This window comes from Schistocerca cancellata, chromosome 8, assembly GCF_023864275.1.
Source record: "Schistocerca cancellata isolate TAMUIC-IGC-003103 chromosome 8, iqSchCanc2.1, whole genome shotgun sequence".
NCBI classification, from domain to species: domain Eukaryota; kingdom Metazoa; phylum Arthropoda; class Insecta; order Orthoptera; family Acrididae; genus Schistocerca; species Schistocerca cancellata.
The window spans coordinates 221,756,901-221,774,900 of record NC_064633.1 but is presented as its reverse complement, the minus strand read 5'-3'; the positions used below and the strand labels follow the sequence as shown (position 1 = coordinate 221,774,900).

Genomic DNA, 18,000 nt, shown 5'->3' with positions numbered 1-18,000 from the left:
AGTTGAAAGAACAAATTTGTAATGTTCGGTTACAGTATTATTAGTGTCCTGCTTGACACAGTCAGGGCATTTAAATACCTGGCGTAACGTTGCAAAGCGATATGAAATGGAACGATCATGTGAGAACTGTGGTAGGGAAGGCGAATGGTCGACTTTGGTTTATTGCGAGAATTTTAGGAAGCTGTGGTTCACCTGTAAAGGAGACCACATATAGGACGCTGGTACGACCTATTATTGAGTACTTCTCGAGTGTTTGGGTCGGATTAAAGAAAGACGTTGAAGCAATTCAGAGGCGGGCTGCTTCATGTGTTATCGATAGGTTCGAACAACACGTAAGTGTTATGGAGATGCTTCGAGTCCTCAAACGGGAGTCCCTGGAGGGAAGACGAAATTCTGTTCGAGAAACTCTATTGAGAAAATTTAGATAACAGGAATTTGAAGCTGACTGCAGAACAATTCTACTGCCACGAAGATAAAGTAAGAGAAATTATGGCCCTTACGGAGGCATATACAGAGTCGTTTTACCCTCGCTCTCTTTGCGAGTGGAACAGGACAGGAAATGGTAGAGGGTACTCTCCCCCACGCTCCGTACGGTGGCTTGCGGAGTAGATCTATGTAAATGTAGATGCAGATTAGGCTGTTCCAGTTTCACTCCAGGGGCATGGGCGTTTTGTGCGCCTGTTAGCTCGCTCACAGGCGAGCGCAGCTGGGTTACCCTCCAGGTAGCACTACCGCACACCTTCTGCACATGCGCGAACCACTGGGCCATCCCTTGCCTGCAAATGCGTCTGTAGTCAAACACTCAAGCTGGAATACTATAACCTAGATTTTAAAGAACAACATGTTTCCTCACAACAATTCGAGGAGAATTATTTTAATAAACCATCTTTTATTTATGAAGTGTTTTAACACACGATTAAATGTACTTCATTTTAAGCATATCAACCCCGAGTAGTGTTCAGAACGACAGACAGACACACAGAGACAGACGGACAAAGAGGCTTCAAGAGAATGGTAATAACCATTTTGATGGATCCCTGAGAAATTGAGCTGTTATATTAAATTTATTTATACATTAAATGTCATTGAGCCTTTGTTTACTTTGCCCATGAAAGACAAAATTATTGAACCATATAATTACGTAGCTCTTCATCCTGTTGATGTATATGATCACTAAAAGAATTCTTGTGCGTGGACCTCAACTTAGTTTCCATTGAATGTCATTGAACCTTTATTTACTTGCGAAGGACAGACTTCATTGTTGAACCATATGATTACCTAGTTCTTCAGTCTCATGATCCAAATGATTACTAAGAGAATCTATTGGGTTAAGGTCAGGTTAGTTTCTCTCCAGAAACGATTAATTTCTTGCTCACACATGTGTTTCGACTTGTAGGCATGCCGCTTGATACACGCACTGTACAAGTTTGGATACCAATTCAGGGTTGAATCCAATTCCATTGGCATTATATGCGTTGCAGAACGAGTGACTCGCTGATTGATGCAGTGATTTCGATCAGCGCGGGAGAGAACTCCCGGAATGAAATCTAACATGAGTGCCGTATTTGTTTCAAATCGGGGAATGCCACGCATGCACAGGTATAAAGCATTCAGTTCAGTTCAGAGAGACCATAAAGATTGGTGGGCATTTCACTATCGTGTACGCTCGGGATTAATTATATAAAATAAAATGTTATCTGTTATAATTATGTATATTCTCTGAATTAAAAAGTTGACCTGAGGTTTTCGTTGCCCCCCCCCCCACCTCTCTCTCTCACTCTCTCTCTCTTTAAATGATATTTGATGAGATTTTGCTGGACCTCTCCTTCCCATTTTGAGCTTAAGCAATTAACAGACGTCCCCTAAGGTGTAAACACTTTATATCCAAAAAACTAAGTTCTCATTTCCGACCATCTGTTATCTCAAAGTACTCAGTTTGGAATCATTTGCCGTATCTATAAATTTGTCCCCAAAAAAATTTAGTACATGCTGAATTTTTAAATTGAAAAATTTACGGTACTAGCCTCGTTGTTTTTGTATCCGACTTCAAACACATCATCTACCTGTGGAGTACTAGAACACGTCTGTAGTAAATTGCTCATTAGCTTTCGTTGGTTTGTTTTGCAGTTTGGCAGCTACATTTTATTGCGGCTATTTTATTTATTTATATTTCATCCATGGCGACTAGTTTCGGAGAGGAATCTCACACTCAACTGTTCATCTTCGTTATGAGGCTTGCTGAAAAACTGATCACATATTGATATTTTTATGAAATTGTAGTTTAATTGTGAGCAATAATGTTGTCATTTCGTAGCTTGACATTCGTTAAAAGAATGAACGCTTGAAAATAAAGCTTCAGCCCCGAAACTAGTCACGAAGCATGACACGTTTCCGCAAACAGAAATCCCATTCGAGGATAGTGGAGCAGGTCTTCACCCACTACCGCGAAGAAGTCGATCTTGCAAACCGGCCGCTATTTGATTTTCTACATACATACCATATAGTATTTGAAGTTCAGTGCTGCAACACAAATTTCCTAAAGCAGTACAATGCAGTTCTGAAAAGGAAAATATCGCAAAAAGTCGCCTTTCAATCTCCTAAAATTTCCGAGCGCTTTTAAGCACAGAATATTTCCGAGCTAGTAGCAGAGTTGTTGGGTGTGTAGCATCCGGATCTTGAAACTATAAAATCACCAGTGCGATTCGTAGTACGTGCCAGTTTTTTTACTTTTATTTACTTTCTTTATTTCCAAGTAAAAATTTTAATTAACAAATATTGAATCATAATTTTTCAATAAAAATAACATCTTTTATTTTAATTACTAATCACATAAAAATAAATTGTAATTTGCCATAGACTTGCTAAGGTGTTACTGAAAAATTTCATATATCAATAAAACTGTTCAAGCTTTAGAAACAGAAAAGGGATTTTTACTTTGTTTTCGGCGCTTCGCATTTCTGTATCGATTTTTAATATATTGTGATTGTTCTCATTTTCATGCCATTAAAATAGCAGTCAATATTTGTTAATTAACTTCTCATTTTGAGAATAAATACAGAAATTTAAAAAGCTAAAAATAAATTGCACATACTAAGAATCGAGGCAGCTACTCACGGTTTCAAACTCGGATATATAAACACATTTTATTTTTATTTCTTTGGTTTCCAGTGACTCCACTGATATGCTCAAAAGGTGATTTAGTTAAAACATAAAAAAAGTCTCGTAATATTTAATGTCACTTTTCCAATATATTTTTAGTTTTCTTTCTTTCTTTATTTATTTTTTATTTGTGTCGTACTCTTTTACGAAACTAACGCCCAGACACTGAGCTTCAAATTTTATAAGTATGAAAAAAATGTAAAAGGCCCAGTCCGTAAGATCGAGACCGCCTATGAGTTGATGTAAACATGGAACTTATGGCAGCAGAACGATACAGTTCGAGGACAAACTAACATGACCGGTTAATATGGCGTTAGGAAATGTGAGCGGTCTCGCTCGTTCTTTGTATTGGACCTGTAAAACATTAACTCACAGGGTTTTCCGGTGCCTAGTTGACGTTTTGATGCGCGATACTAATTAGTGATGAGGCTTTTGGATACTAATTAACAGCGCCCACTGCTTTGTTTCTGGGACGAGCCTCCCGACTGGCCTTGGAGTGTCTCTCCTCCTCGTGAAGCGTTCTCCAGCAACGGCGCCCTTTGCCCGACAGTCGTGCCCAAGCTGTTGGAGCAACTCTTGAGCAGAGACGGCCCCAGCTCGACAAAGATGCTGCACGTCCAGTTCCCCGTGGAGACCAGCTGCGCATTCCACCATTCACCAAACTGAAGGCGCCACATTGTCGTTCCCTTACAAAATTGTCATCAGTGTTTAGCAGGCAGTGTTTTTAATCACATATTATTCATATCTAATCTCAATTCTTAGCTATAGCATTCTTTTCGGTTCAGCAGTTGCATTAAATACAAAAAGGGTCCACAAATTACGGAAAGGAGAAGTAAGAACAACAACAAGAATTAGTAACTGCACCTATTCTAAAGATTTGATGAAGAGTTGTGGATTTTAACTGCGTCATGTGTATACATGCCAATCTATTGTTCATGTAAAAAAATAACCTTCATAACTACTGCATAAATCGTTCTGTCCATAAACAAGGAACAATATGAAGACTGAACTTACAATTAGAAGGTGAAACTTAAAATAGTATTTTATGCCTAGGGATTAAACTGTACAGGGTGGCTATGATAAAACCATTCCACAGTTGTTCGCAGCCCTTTTCGAGTGGTGGACCATACAATGTTCAGCTGTCGTGACACTGCACGTGCAGTGCTTGAAGATCGCACGTTGCGTCCTGACTCTCAGTGATGTCAACAGTAACTTCTTCAACGGTTTGTTGCGCAATGGACCGTCGACCTCTCCCAAGATCAGTTTCCAAATCCTCTGTTAATTCGAACTGCCGAATCATGTTCTTCAGCCACGGTACGGTACAGAAAGAGGATCCTTACGTATTCGTTTAATGCGTCGATACTCGTGAAGACTGGCTGGTCTGTTACTGTTGTTTCGATAAAACAGCTTTACCAGTAAAATCCTGCTCACCTTGTCCAGACCCGTGTTGACCGTCTGCAGCTCTAAAACTCACTTATGCTTCTGTTTCAACCCTACGTCGTCGTACCAGTATCCGCGCCTAACACCAATTCATGACACTAACAACTACTAACTACGCAAATTCTGCAGCGCACAGTCTGAAAATCATTCCTATAAAGTTGGTACCCAATCCACACGGTAAACAGTTTTTTGTCTTTACTGGCTGAAGCAGAAAAAGTTTAATTATAATCATCCCGTACAATAAATTTCTCAAGAATATTAGAGAAACTACTCGAACGAACTTATTTAATTGCCAGTTAGAAAGTATCTGTTAAACAGTACATGATATACTTTCAGCAATGACTTAGATAATACAGAACAGGGGATTGGCAGAAAATTTAGCATAAGTAAATAATAATAACAACAACATATCTCTTACATTTCACACCATGTGTTCGCGCCACAATGTTTCTTCTTTTCCTTTTCTTTGCTGGAAAACCTTACTCCAAATCTCTCCAGTGATTGATATTAATATCTTATCCTCTTTCAATGAACCTCACTACAAAACTCTGCAATGAATGACATTAACGTCTTCTCCTCTTTCACGGCCCAGCAGAGCCTTCACGCATTCTGAAGGGACTCTGGCTCAATTTTTAAGGCATGCAGATGAGAAACCAAACTTCGTCGGCATAGTCCTGATGTTAACTCATACTGTGTTACATTGTGAAAAAGTGTGTGTGCGTGTGTGTGTGTGTGTGTGTGTGTGTGTGTGTGTGTGTGTAGGAGTGTCGTAATAGGTATTATGAAATGAATGACAGTGTATACTAGCTCCGAACATTACTGAAAAACTTCTTTGTAAAACAATATTGTACACTAGAGATAAGCCAAACAGTCTGCACTGTAGTAAACAGACTGCCATTTGTCTTATATGGGGTGTAACGGGTATAAGGGCAGATATTTTTATGTGTGGTACCTTAATATGTGCACAGATGAGTGTATTGGTTGGATTCTTCTCTGCATTGATCAGTCTTCCAGCAAACAGGTCAAATCACATTATGTTTTCTGCACGGTCGTGACTGCACCACTGAGTTAGCTTCACGTTTCGGTGTAGATTAACTGTTTTGCGTCCAAACGACCACACTTCATCACCTAACCTGCTGCCCAACAGAAAAATAGCATTAATATCCTCCTCTTACCATATATACTTGGAGTTACTAACCAACCTAAAAATATACATCTAGTAACACCTACAATTAATAGTCTGCAAATGACGTAAATGCTGATGTAATGTTGTTCAGTGCATCGTCCTCAATCACCAATAGAAATTTCTGCCCTTATTCCCCTTAAACCTTGTACCTATGCACTACATTATCTTTTTTGCTCTTAAACTTTAATAACATAAAATGTAAAATATCATTGAAAAAGTGAACCATGGGTGAATCCTATCACTTCTTCTTCTTCTTTTTCTTCTTCTTCTACTATTACTACTACTACTATTAGGATTTCTCCTCTGCCTTTAGCTAAGATCAACTATAGGGTAACACGTCCTTTTGAACAGGTAATCGGAAAGTTATCTTTTAAGCCCATGGAGTTACAAGAATGACTCAGTTGCTAGATCACACCAGCGCTGCTCATAGCGCGTAGCTTGTTAATTCCTCTGGTGTGGCAGTCACCGTTTAGTGTTCGCAAGGTTCTTCCCACAAAAACTGCTTTGTAGGCAGCACGCTACACATTTACAAACTTTACCTAAATGGTTCAAATGGCTCTAAGCACTATGGGACTTAACATCTGAGGTCATCAGTCCCCTAGACTTAGAACTGCTTAAACCTAACTAACCTAAGGAGATCACACACATCCACGTCCGAGGCAGGATTCGAACCTGCGACCGTAGCAGCAGCGCGGTTCCGGACTAAAGCCCCTAGAACCTCTCGGCCACACCGGCTGGTAAACTTTACCTGCCTACAAAAGACCTTCTCACGACTTCCGTCATTACTCCTTGCGTAATCATAAATATGGAGGTGATATCCAAGTTGAAAACACTTACAGAAAGTAGGAATTTCAACTGAGGAAAACTCGTAAGACTTTTGGTCTCAGATTAAACCATTAACTGGAACAAAGTCATATGGCTTCTAAACAGACATACCAAATTTCTTTTCCCAATATTTTTTCACTGAGGAAGATTGTACTGTCGCTTCTCTTTCCAGTCGTCGTACAACGTCAGAATGACAGATACCGAAAAGTCACCACAGGATACAGAATTAAATTAAATCACTCAACAGGGGAAAGACGCTTGGACTTAATGGGATACCTATAGGATCCCGCATAGATTATGCAAAGGAACTTGTACCTATTCTAGCAGCAGGTTGGAATAGATCACTGAAGGAGCGAAGCGATTCTAGCGATTGGAAAAAGAAGCATTAGTCATTTCCGTTTTAAAGAAGAGTCGTCGAACGGACACACAAAACTATAGATAGTTCTTTATCTCTGTCGTCGATCTGTTGCAGAATTTTTGAGCATGTTTTATGCTCGTGTATTATGATCTCTCTAGATGCCAAAAATTTCTCCTGTATGGATCAACACAAATTCAGCAATCAACGATCGTGCGAAACCCAGTTTTCTCTGTTCGTCCACGAGACCGCGAAAGCGATAGATACCGTCACCCACGTTGATGCCGTGTTTCTTGATATCCGGAAGGTGTTCCATACAATTCCACATAGTCGCCTAGTAATCAAAATGCGAGCACATGGAATTTGTAACGGGAATGAAGAGTTCCCATCACTCTGAACGAAGAGTAAATGTGGCTGCAGCATACCTAAGGGAGTGCTACATGGCAATTACTTTTCACAGTACATTGAAATGACCTTGTGAATAACGTCGAAAACACCATGAGGCTGTTCTCAGATGATGCTGTTATAAAGAGAGGGAGAGAGAGAGAGTGCGAGCAACGCTACAAACGTGTATCGAAAGGCAGGAAGACCCGTGGAGGAGCGACGATTGCTGCAAGAAATACTAGTTGACGTTCAACATAAACCAATGAAACGAATTTCACATAAACGGCGGAAAAGTCCATTACTGCACAATTACACGATTGCAGAACAGTAACTGGAAGCAGTCATCTCATTAAATGTCTGGGAGTATGCGATTTAAAGTGCAAATACCACGTTAAAGTAACTGCACGAAAGGCTGACGTCAGACCGAGATTCATCGGAAGAAATCTCAGGAGTCTACTCGACCCGCAAAGTAGTTACGAAATCCTCGTTTCGACCAATATTTGAATGTTGCTCATCAGTCTGGAACCGTAGCGGTTAGGAATGATAAAGGAAATATAGAAGATACAATGAAGAGTAGCACGTTTCGTCACAGGTTCGTTTAGTAATGCATCATGGAGATGATTCATCCAAGTCCAATGGCAGACGGTACAGTAGAGGCGTAATGCATCACCGTGTTGCATACTCATAAAATTTAGCAAGTGCTAGTACCTAAAGGCGTCAACCTATATGTTGCTTATCATGAACATAAAATTAAAGAGACTTGAGCTCTCACCGAGACTTACCAACTACCAATCCTCCCGCTCTACGTTCACAATTGGAACAGGAAATAACAGTTCAAAGACCGAGCGAGGTGGCGCAGTGGTTAGACACTGGACTCGCATTCGGGAGAACGACGGTTCAATCCCGCGACCGGCCATCCTGATTTAGGTTTTCCGTGATTTCCCTAAATCACTCCAGGCAAATGCAGGGATGGTTCCTTTAAATGGGCACGGCCGACTTCCTTCCCTGTCCTTCCCTAATCCGATGAGACCGATGACCTCGCTGTCTGGTCTCCTTCCTCAAAACCAACGAACCAACCTAACAGTTCAAAAATGGCTCTGAGCACTATGGGACTTAACATCTATGGTCATCAGTCCTCTAGAACTTGTTGTTGTTGTTGTGGTCTTCAGTCCTGAGACTGGTTTGATGCAGCTCTCCATGCTACTCTATCCTGTGCAAGCTTCTTCATCTCCCAGTACCTACTGCATCCTACATCCTTCTGAATCTGCTTAGTGTATTGATCTCTTGGTCTCCCTCTAGGATTTTTACCCTCCACGCTGCCCTCCAATGCTGAATTTGTGATCCCTCGATGCCTCAGAACATGTCCTACCAACCGATCCCTTCTTCTAGTCAAGTTGTGCCACAAACTTCTCTTCTCCCCAATCCCATTCAATACCTCCTCATTAGTTACGTGATCTACCCACCTTATCTTCAGCATTCTTCTGTAGCACCACATTTCGAAAGCTTCTATTCTCTTCTTGTCCAAACTAGTTATCGTCCATGTCTCACTTCCATACATGGCTACACTCCATACAAATACTTTCAGAAACGACTTCCTGACACCTAAATCTATATTCGATGTTAACAAATTTCTCTTCTTGAGAAACGCTTTCCTTGCCATTGCCAGTCTACATTTTATATCCTCTCTACTTCGACCATCATCGGTTATTTTACTCCCTAAATAGCAAAACTCCTTTACTACTTTAAGTGTCTCATTTCCTAATCTAATTCCCTCAGCATCACCCGACTTAATTTGACTACATTCCATTATCCTCGTTTTGCATTTGTTGATGTTCATCTTATATCCTCCTTTCAAGACACTGTCCATTCCGTTCAACAGCTCTTCCAAGTCCTTTGCTGTCTCTGACAGAATTACAATGTCATCGGCGAACCTCAAAGTTTTTACTTCTTCTCCATGAATTTTAATACCTACTCCGAATTTTTCTTTTGTTTCCTTTACTGCTTGCTCAATATACAGATTGAATAACATCGGGGAGAGGCTACAACCCTGTCTCACTCCTTTCCCAACCACTGCTTCCCTTTCATGCCCCTCGACTCTTATAACTGCCATCTGGTTTCTGTACAAATTGTAAATAGCCTTTCGCTCCCTGTATTTTACCCCTGCCACCTTTAGAATTTGAAAGAGAGTATTCCAGTCAACATTGTCAAAAGCTTTCTCTAAGTCTACAAATGCTAGAAATGTAGGTTTGCCTTTTCTTAATCTTTCTTCCAAGATAAGTCGTAAGGTCAGTATTGCCTCACGTGTTCCAACATTTCTACGGAATCCAAACTGATCTTCCCCGAGGTCGGCTTCTACCAGTTTTTCCATTCGTCTGTAAAGAATTCGTGTTAGTATTTTGCAGCTGTGACTTATTAAACTGATAGTTCGGTAACTTTCACATCTGTCAACACCTGCTTTCTTTGGGATTGGAATTATTATATTCTTCTTAAAGTCTGAGGGTATTTCGCCTGTCTCATACATCGTGCTCACCAGATGGTAGAGTTTTGTCATGACTGGCTCTCCCGAGGCCATCAGTAGTTCTAATGGAATGTTGTCTACTCCCGGGGCCTTGTTTTGACTCAGGTCTTTCAGTGCTCTGTCAAACTCTTCACGCAGTATCTTATCTCCCATTTCATCTTCATCTACATCCTCTTCCATTTCCATAATATTGTCCTCAAGTACATCGCCCTTGTATAAACCCTCTATATACTCCTTCCACCTTTCTGCTTTCCCTTCTTTGCTTAGAACTGGGTTGCCATCTGAGCTCTTGATATTCATACAAGTGGTTCTCTTCTCTCCAAAGGTCTCTTTAATTTTCCTGTAGGCAGTATCTATCTTACCCCTAGTGAGACAAGCCTCTACATCCTTACATTTGTCCTCTAGCCATCCCTGCTTAGCCATTTTGAACTTCCTGTCGATTTCATTTTTGAGACGTTTGTATTCCTTTTTGCCTGCTTCATTTACTGCATTTTTGTATTTTCTCCTTTCATCAATTAAATTCAATATTTCTTCTGTTACCCAAGGATTTCTATTAGCCCGCGTCTTTTTACCTACTTGATCCTCTGCTGCCTTCACCACTTCATCCCTCAGAGCTGCCCATTCTTCTTCTACTGTATTTCTTTCCCCCATTCCAGTCAATTGTTCCCTAATGCTCTCCCTGAAACTCTCTACAACCTCTGGTTCTTTCAGTTTATCCAGGTCCCATCTCCTTAAATTCCCACCTTTTTGCAGTTTCTTCAGTTTCAATCTGCAGTTCATAACCAATAGATTGTGGTCAGAATCTACATCTGCCCCAGGAAATGTCTTACAATTTAAAATCTGGTTCCTAAATCTCTGTCTTACCATTATATAATCTATCTGAAACCTGTCAGTATCTCCAGGCTTCTTCCATGTATACAGCCTCCTTTCATGATTCTTGAACCAAGTGTTAGCTATGATTAAGTTATGCTCTGTGCAAAATTCTACAAGGCGGCTTCCTCTTTCATTCCTTCCCCCCAATCCATATTCACCTACTATGTTTCCTTCTCTCCCTTTTCCTACTGACGAATTCCAGTCACCCATGACTATTAAATTTTCGTCTCCCTTCACTACCTGAATAATTTCTTTTATCTCGTCATACATTTTATCTATTTCTTCATCATCTGCAGAGCTAGTTGGCATATAAACTTGTACTACTGTAGTAGGCATGGGCTTTGTGTCTATCTTGGCCACAATAATGCGTTCACTATGCTGTTTGTAGTAGCTAACCCGCACTCCTATTTTTTTATTCATTATTAAACCTACTCCTGCATTACCCCTATTTGATTTTGTATTTATAACCCTGTAATCACCTGACCATAGGTCTTGTTCCTCCTGCCACCGAACTTCACTAATTCCCACTATATCTAACTTTAACCTATCCATCTCCCTTTTTAAATTTTCTAACCTACCTGCCCGATTAAGTGATCTGACATTCCACGCTCCGATCCGTAGAACGCCAGTTTTCTTTCTCCTGATAACGACGTCCTCTTGAGTAGTCCCCGCCCGGAGATCTGAATGGGGGACTATTTTACCTCCGGAATATTTTACCCAAGAGCACGCCATCATCATTTAATCATACAGTAGAGCTGCATGTCCTCGGGAAAAATTACGGCTGTAGTTTCCCCTTGCTTTCAGCCGTTCGCAGTACCAGCACAGCAAGGCCGTTTTGGTTAATGTTACAAGGCCAGATCAGTCAATCATCCAGACTGTTGCCCCTGCAACTACTGAAACGGCTGCTGCCCCTCTTCAGGAACCACATGTTTGTCTGGCCTCTCAACAGATACCCCTCCGTTGTGGTTGCACCTACGGTACGGCCATCTGTATCGCTGAGGCACGCAAGCCTCCCCACCAACGGCAAGGTCCATGGTCACTTAGAACTACTTAAACCTAACTAACATAAGGACAGCACACAACAGTCATCACGAGACAGAGAAAATCCCTGACCTCGCCGAGAATCGAACCCGGGAACCACGGCGCGGGAAGCGAGAACGCTACCGCACGACTAGGAGCTGCGGACAAATAACAGTTCGACAGAGTAAACATCGTTAGCACATATGGTCCTGAAAGATATGAATATTACAGTACTATCAACTTAATAAGTCATGGTTGCAAAATACTAAAACGAATTCTGTACAGAAGAATGGAAAATCTCGTAGCAGCTGACCTCGGGGAATATCAGTTTGGAAGCCGGGGAGATGTAGGAGCACGCGAAGCAAAAGTGGCCCTACGTCTTCTCTTACCAAGTGTGTTAAGCAAAGACAAAGCCACATTTATAGAATCTGAAACTTAAAGTAAATGTCTAAAGATGGCCTTGTAAGCCGAAAACCGGTTAGCAATAAAAGTAATATTGTAGAACAAAAGCAAACTGGTGCTTTTCATTTATTATTAAAGAAAGCTTTTGACAATGTTGACTGGAAACCTTTCTTTGAAATTCTGAAGGTAACAGGGATAAAATACGGTGACTGAACGGTTATTTACAACTAGTACAGAAACCAGACGGCAGTTGTAAGAGTCGAAGGGTGTGAAGGGGAAACAGTGGTGGAGAAAGAAATGAGACGGGGTCGCAACCTACCCCCGACGTTATTCAGTCTTTACACTGAGCAAACAGTGAAGGAAACCAGAGAAAAATTTGGAGAGGGAATTACAGTTCAGGGAGAAGAAATAAAATCCTTGATGTTGGCCGATGACATTTTAATTCTGTCAGACACAGGAAAGGGCTGGGAAAAATAGCTGAACCGAATGGACAGCATCAATAAAAGCAAAAACAAGCGTAATTGAATGTAGTCGACTTAAATGAGGTGTTGCTGAGGGAATTAGATAAGGAAACGAGACACTTAAAGTAGTAGACGAGTTTTGCTATTTGAGCAGCAACATAACTGATGATGGCCGAAGCAGAGAGAATTCAAAATGTATACTGGCAATGACAAGAAAAGCGTTTCTGCCGAAGAGGAATTCGTTAACATCGAATACAGATTTAAGTGTTAGGAAGTCTTTTCTGAAGGTATTTGTCTGGAGTGGAGACATATATAGAAATGAAACATGGCCGATAAACAGTTTAGACAAGAAGAAAATAGAAACTTCTGAAATGTCGTGCTACAGAAGAATGTTGAAGATCTGATGGGTAGATTGCTGAAGATGTGATGGGCAGATCACGTAACTAAGGAGGAGATACTGAATACAATCAGGGAGAGAAGAAATTTCTGACACAACTTGACAAAAGGGAGGGATCGGTTGGTGGGACACATTCTGGGACAACAAGGTATCGCCAGTTTAATACTGGAGGACAGGGTGTGTGCGTGTGCGGTGGGGCGGGAAGGGGTTGGAGGAGCACTGAAAATCTTAGAGGGAGACCTAGAGATGAATACAGTACGCAGATTGAAAAGAATGTAGGTTCCAGATGAAGAGGCTTGCGCAGGGTAATGTAGTTGTGGAGAGCTGCATCACACCAGTCTTCGGTTTGAAGACCACAACTGCAGCCCATAGCTGATTCAATACTGTCGTTCACGCTGATCGAAAAAATGTCTCTGAGCACTATGGGACTTAACAGCTGAGGTCATCATTCCCCTAGAACTTAGAACTACTTAAACCTAACTAACCTAAGGACATCACACACATACATGCTCGAGGCAGGATTCGAACCTGCGACGGTAGCGGTCGCGCGGTTCCAAACTGAAGCGCCTAGAACCGCTCGGCCACACCGGCCGGCTACGCTGATCGAGTTATTTGTCGATGACAATTGCTCGGATGTGTAGATAGGCGCTTAATAATGTAACCGTCATTTATTCTGCAGTTGATGATAACCACGAAAGTCGAAACCTGTTGCGCTCCAATGAAATGAAGGAGATTTGTATAAAGAGGCTTAGGCTTTTTTCCAGATTGTCGTTATTAAATTAGTGTTTAATTTTAAATCGATGTTTAATCTTTAGTTGCATCTCTGTTTGTGTAACTTCCTTGAAATATAGAGGAAGACGTGCACTGTGTCGTTATTCAGGACGACACATTTGTTACCTTGTTCCGATACACCGATCCCCACTTGTTTCCCGTTCAATCCGTATTTGGCAGATATGACTACAAGACACACAAGGTCTTCTACATTTTCACCACATATGTTACGTAAGATATCCCGTTGCTTTTATGTCAAGACATTCTTTTATTCACTAACGACAAGCTAATGCATTTCCCCACAGTGGGACATAAACCACGCGACAAAGAGCCTATAGTGGTGAGTACTGAAATCGCATTTTCACTGCAAAATGGTTCAAATGGCTCTGAGCACTATGGGACTTAACTTCTCAGTCATCAGTTCCCTAGAACTTAGAACTAATTAAACCTAACTAACCTAAGGACATCACACACATCCATGCTCGAGGCAGGATTCGAACCTGCGACCGTAGCAGTCGCGCGGTTCCAGACTGTAGCGCCTAGAACCGCTCGGCCACTCCGGCTGGCTTTTCGCTGCAACCCCAGTGATTTTCTAACAAACTGCCTCTTATGTTGCAGCCTGAGCTGTACAAGAAGGAGATGATGGCCCGTCAGTCTTCCACGGACAGCTCCAGCACCGAGATGGAGTATTGCGGCAAACTCCACTTCGCCCTCAGATACGACCAAGACATCGAGGGGCTCATAGTTAAGGTAAGAGGACAGCAACAAGATTGGAGCAACAATAAGTGCAGCAGTTAGCACATATTTCTTTACAGATGAATCCGATCTCGGGCATTGATCAGGGATATTTTCTGGTTATTTTGGTGAAAGGGCACAGTAGTTTTCGATGGGTCGTTAGAAAGTATTAGCACTTCGTTTGATTTCTTACTCTTATTTGTCTTAGAATGTGTACTACACTAAACACATCTGTTTACTCATTCACGGTACTCGCTATTGACAACAATAATGCCCACTTTACTCTACCGCCTCTAGCGTCATTCAGTACTACTCGCAAGACGAAGACCTCAGACACGGGCGACCGATTCCGCTCATATTTGGCAGGCCACATTTGTAGAACCTGAAATGAAAGATTCTAAAAAGATTTTGGCTCAGCAGCTAAATAACCCTGTTTTTTGCAAACGATCCTTAAATTCATGATGCGCAATCGGCTCAAACTTAACGGGATCGATGGACAATTGGAAATTCATCATTTTTCATCATCGTATATGGGATCCGCAAACATATTTTCCTAGAAAAGAAGCTGTTGCGACGGCCGCTTACATACGCAAAGGGCCTAAGGTAAAGACAGCTGAACAAAAGCGCCGTTGGCGTAAGTACCAAGCCATCTGGCTGCGGAGCAGAAAACACAGTCTGCTTTCGGCTGCGGTGGGGCGAGGACGTCCGCTGCGTCCCGCCGTGCGCGACCGTGAGCGCTTGCTTGTGTTTACCTTCTCGCGGCGCGAGTTGTATTTGTTCCAAGTTCAGTGCGACTAGGCACATACATGGCGCCACGATACGATCAAAATTACTTTCCAACCAGATCACGCGCGTCCTCGAGCCTATGAAATATAACAGTTCATACGCGACGATCTACGTTTAGATCCGGCGACCGTCGTCGGAATACATTTTTCTATAACAGCGAGCGTGGTTTATGTTAAAATGACCAGTGCAGAGGTCTGCGCGACAGTGGTGTCTAAATACTCGAACTCTCTCAGATTCAAACATTCTGACGGGCAAATCGGTGCAGTGACGGTGGATCATGCAGGCATGGGCCTAAGGATTGTAAGGGTTTTTGAGCTCCCCTTCGAGGTCCCAGAGGAAATTGTCAAGGACACCTTCCGACCATATGGCAATGTTTTCAGCCACGTTGCAGAAAAGTGGCAAACTTTCTCGACGTATAAGGTCTACAATGGTGTGCGCCAAATTAAACTTGAGCTCAACAAACATGTGCCGTCCTATTTGAACATCGGTGGCTGTCGTGCAATCATCATGTACGACGGTCAACCGCGTACCTGTTCCGGATGTGGGCAGGAAGGCCATGTTCGATCGAGCTGCTTACAACGTAGAATTAGGCAGATACCAGTGGGAGACTCCGTTCCCCCGACGGGGACGTCAATCCTGCCCCTCACGTACGCTCAGACGACGATGCGCACCATAGTTGAGGACGAAACGGACGATCAGACACACCCATCGACGTCGGAAGTACCAAGGGAGGAAGAGGAAGGACCCCCGATGCCAACCCATATGTCGCCCCCTCCACAGCAACAACAGCAGCAACAGTCCCACGGACTCCAGACGCAACGTAACATTCAGAACGCGATGGACGTGGACGCGAACATTGTCCCGACCGCGGCTTTCCTAGCGGAAGGTGATACGACGCTGGATTGCCTCCCACATTCGGATACGGATGTCCACGTTCGAAAGCAACGTTCGCCTCGACGACGGAAGCGACGTCGGCGGACCCCTTCTGACGATTGCCTCCTACACACGGCCGGTCAAGAAGGTGACAGACATCTCATCAGACGGCATGGATGCTGCGCCTGCTGAGGATCTAAGTGGTGTAGACGGTTCTCTTGCCCATACCACGAGTGCCCAGTTACTTCTTGCACCACAGATGCAGCAGGTCACGTCGATGGATGGCGCTCCGTCTACCTCTGCCAAAGACGACGTACGTGAGAGAGATTTAGGTGCCGATCAGCTACACAGCATCATGTTGCAGCCACTGTGGTCGGACGATGTTGAGGAACTTCCTGAAGAGGGCACGGGTGACAGGGGAGGGGGTGGCATTGGGGATGCCACTCCTAGCGTGAAAGACTCATAATTTGTAACGGGTTTGGTGGATCCGGCATCTCTTGCGGTTAGCTTTGATTGCCATGGCGTCTACCCTAGGTGAAGAGGCTAGGCAGCACACCTTTCGCCTTGCCACAATCAATATCAACGCGATAAGGGCACCACACAAACTGACAATGCTACAACGCATGCTTGATGCGGCGGACATCGACGTGGCCCTCTTACAGGAAGTATGTGTCGCTAGTTTCCCTGACTTCTACGGATATACCGCCCACGTCTCCCACGCCTCTTCTACCGATTGTGGTCTGGCTGTTCTGCTACGGGACGGTTTAGCGGCTACGGACGTACTGTACTTACCGAGTGCAAGAGCCATGGCAGTAACTGTCAACGGTGTACGACTCATCAATGTATATGCCCCTTCAGGGTCAGGGAGACGGAGAGATCGGGCCCGCTTTTTTTCGGAAGATATTACGCGTCTATTTATGGGCCGCATAGACGATATGGTGATCGGAGGAGATTTTAACTGTACATTATCTCCGTCTGATCAGCAGCCACATCACGTCCCGTGTGCGGAATTGGAAATGCTAGTTTGCTGATTGACACGTGGCGCCACCTCCATGGCCCAGCTCCTGGTTACACCCATTATACAACTCATTCATCAAGTCGGTTAGACAGGATGTAGGGCCCCCCTAGACAGGTCAGGCGTGCACTACACACCGGAAGCAGCTACTAGGGTAGCAGAGTACGTGTGGCGTGCACACGGGGGTTTTTTAGGTTAGAGGGACCCCCCCTTGGGCGAAACGATAAAATACCTGACGGCTTACCAGAGAGGACATTATCATCGTTGATAAAGAACGTCCGTCCTCAGAGACCAAAAACAGGAAAAGTTAACGTAATATTGGTAAACTGCAGGAGTATCCAGGGCAAGGTTCCTGAATTAGTATCTCTTATTGAAGGAAATAGTGCGCATATAGTATTAGGAACGGAAAGTTGGTTAAAACCGGAAGTGAACGGTAACGAAATCCTAGACACAGAATGGAATATATACCGCAAGGATAGGATAAACGCCAATGGTGGAGGAGTATTTATAGCAGTAAAGAATTCAATAATATCCAGTGAAGTTATTAGCGAATGCGAATGTGAAATAATCTGGGTTAAGCTAAGTATCAAAGGTGGGTCAGATATGATAGTCGGATGCTTCTATAGACCACCTGCATCAGCAACCGTAGTAGTTGAGCGCCTCAGAGAGAACCTGCAGAACGTCGTGAAGAAGTTTCGTGATCATACTATTGTAATAGGGGGAGACTTCAATCTACCAGGTATAGAATGGGATAGTCACACAATCAGAACTGGAGCCAGGGACAGAGACTCTTGTGACAT

The 18,000-nt window shown here is 42.9% G+C and overlaps 1 protein-coding gene across 1 annotated transcript in view; it reads left to right on the top strand.

The window, feature by feature from the left end:
- Positions 1-18,000, top strand: part of LOC126095473 (synaptotagmin-10-like) — a 574,091-nt gene that overhangs the window by 225,584 nt on the left and 330,507 nt on the right. The window contains exon 3 of the mRNA XM_049910262.1: positions 14,410-14,541. Within this exon, the coding sequence (XP_049766219.1) occupies positions 14,410-14,541 (132 nt within the window). The remainder of the gene's footprint in view (positions 1-14,409; positions 14,542-18,000) is intronic.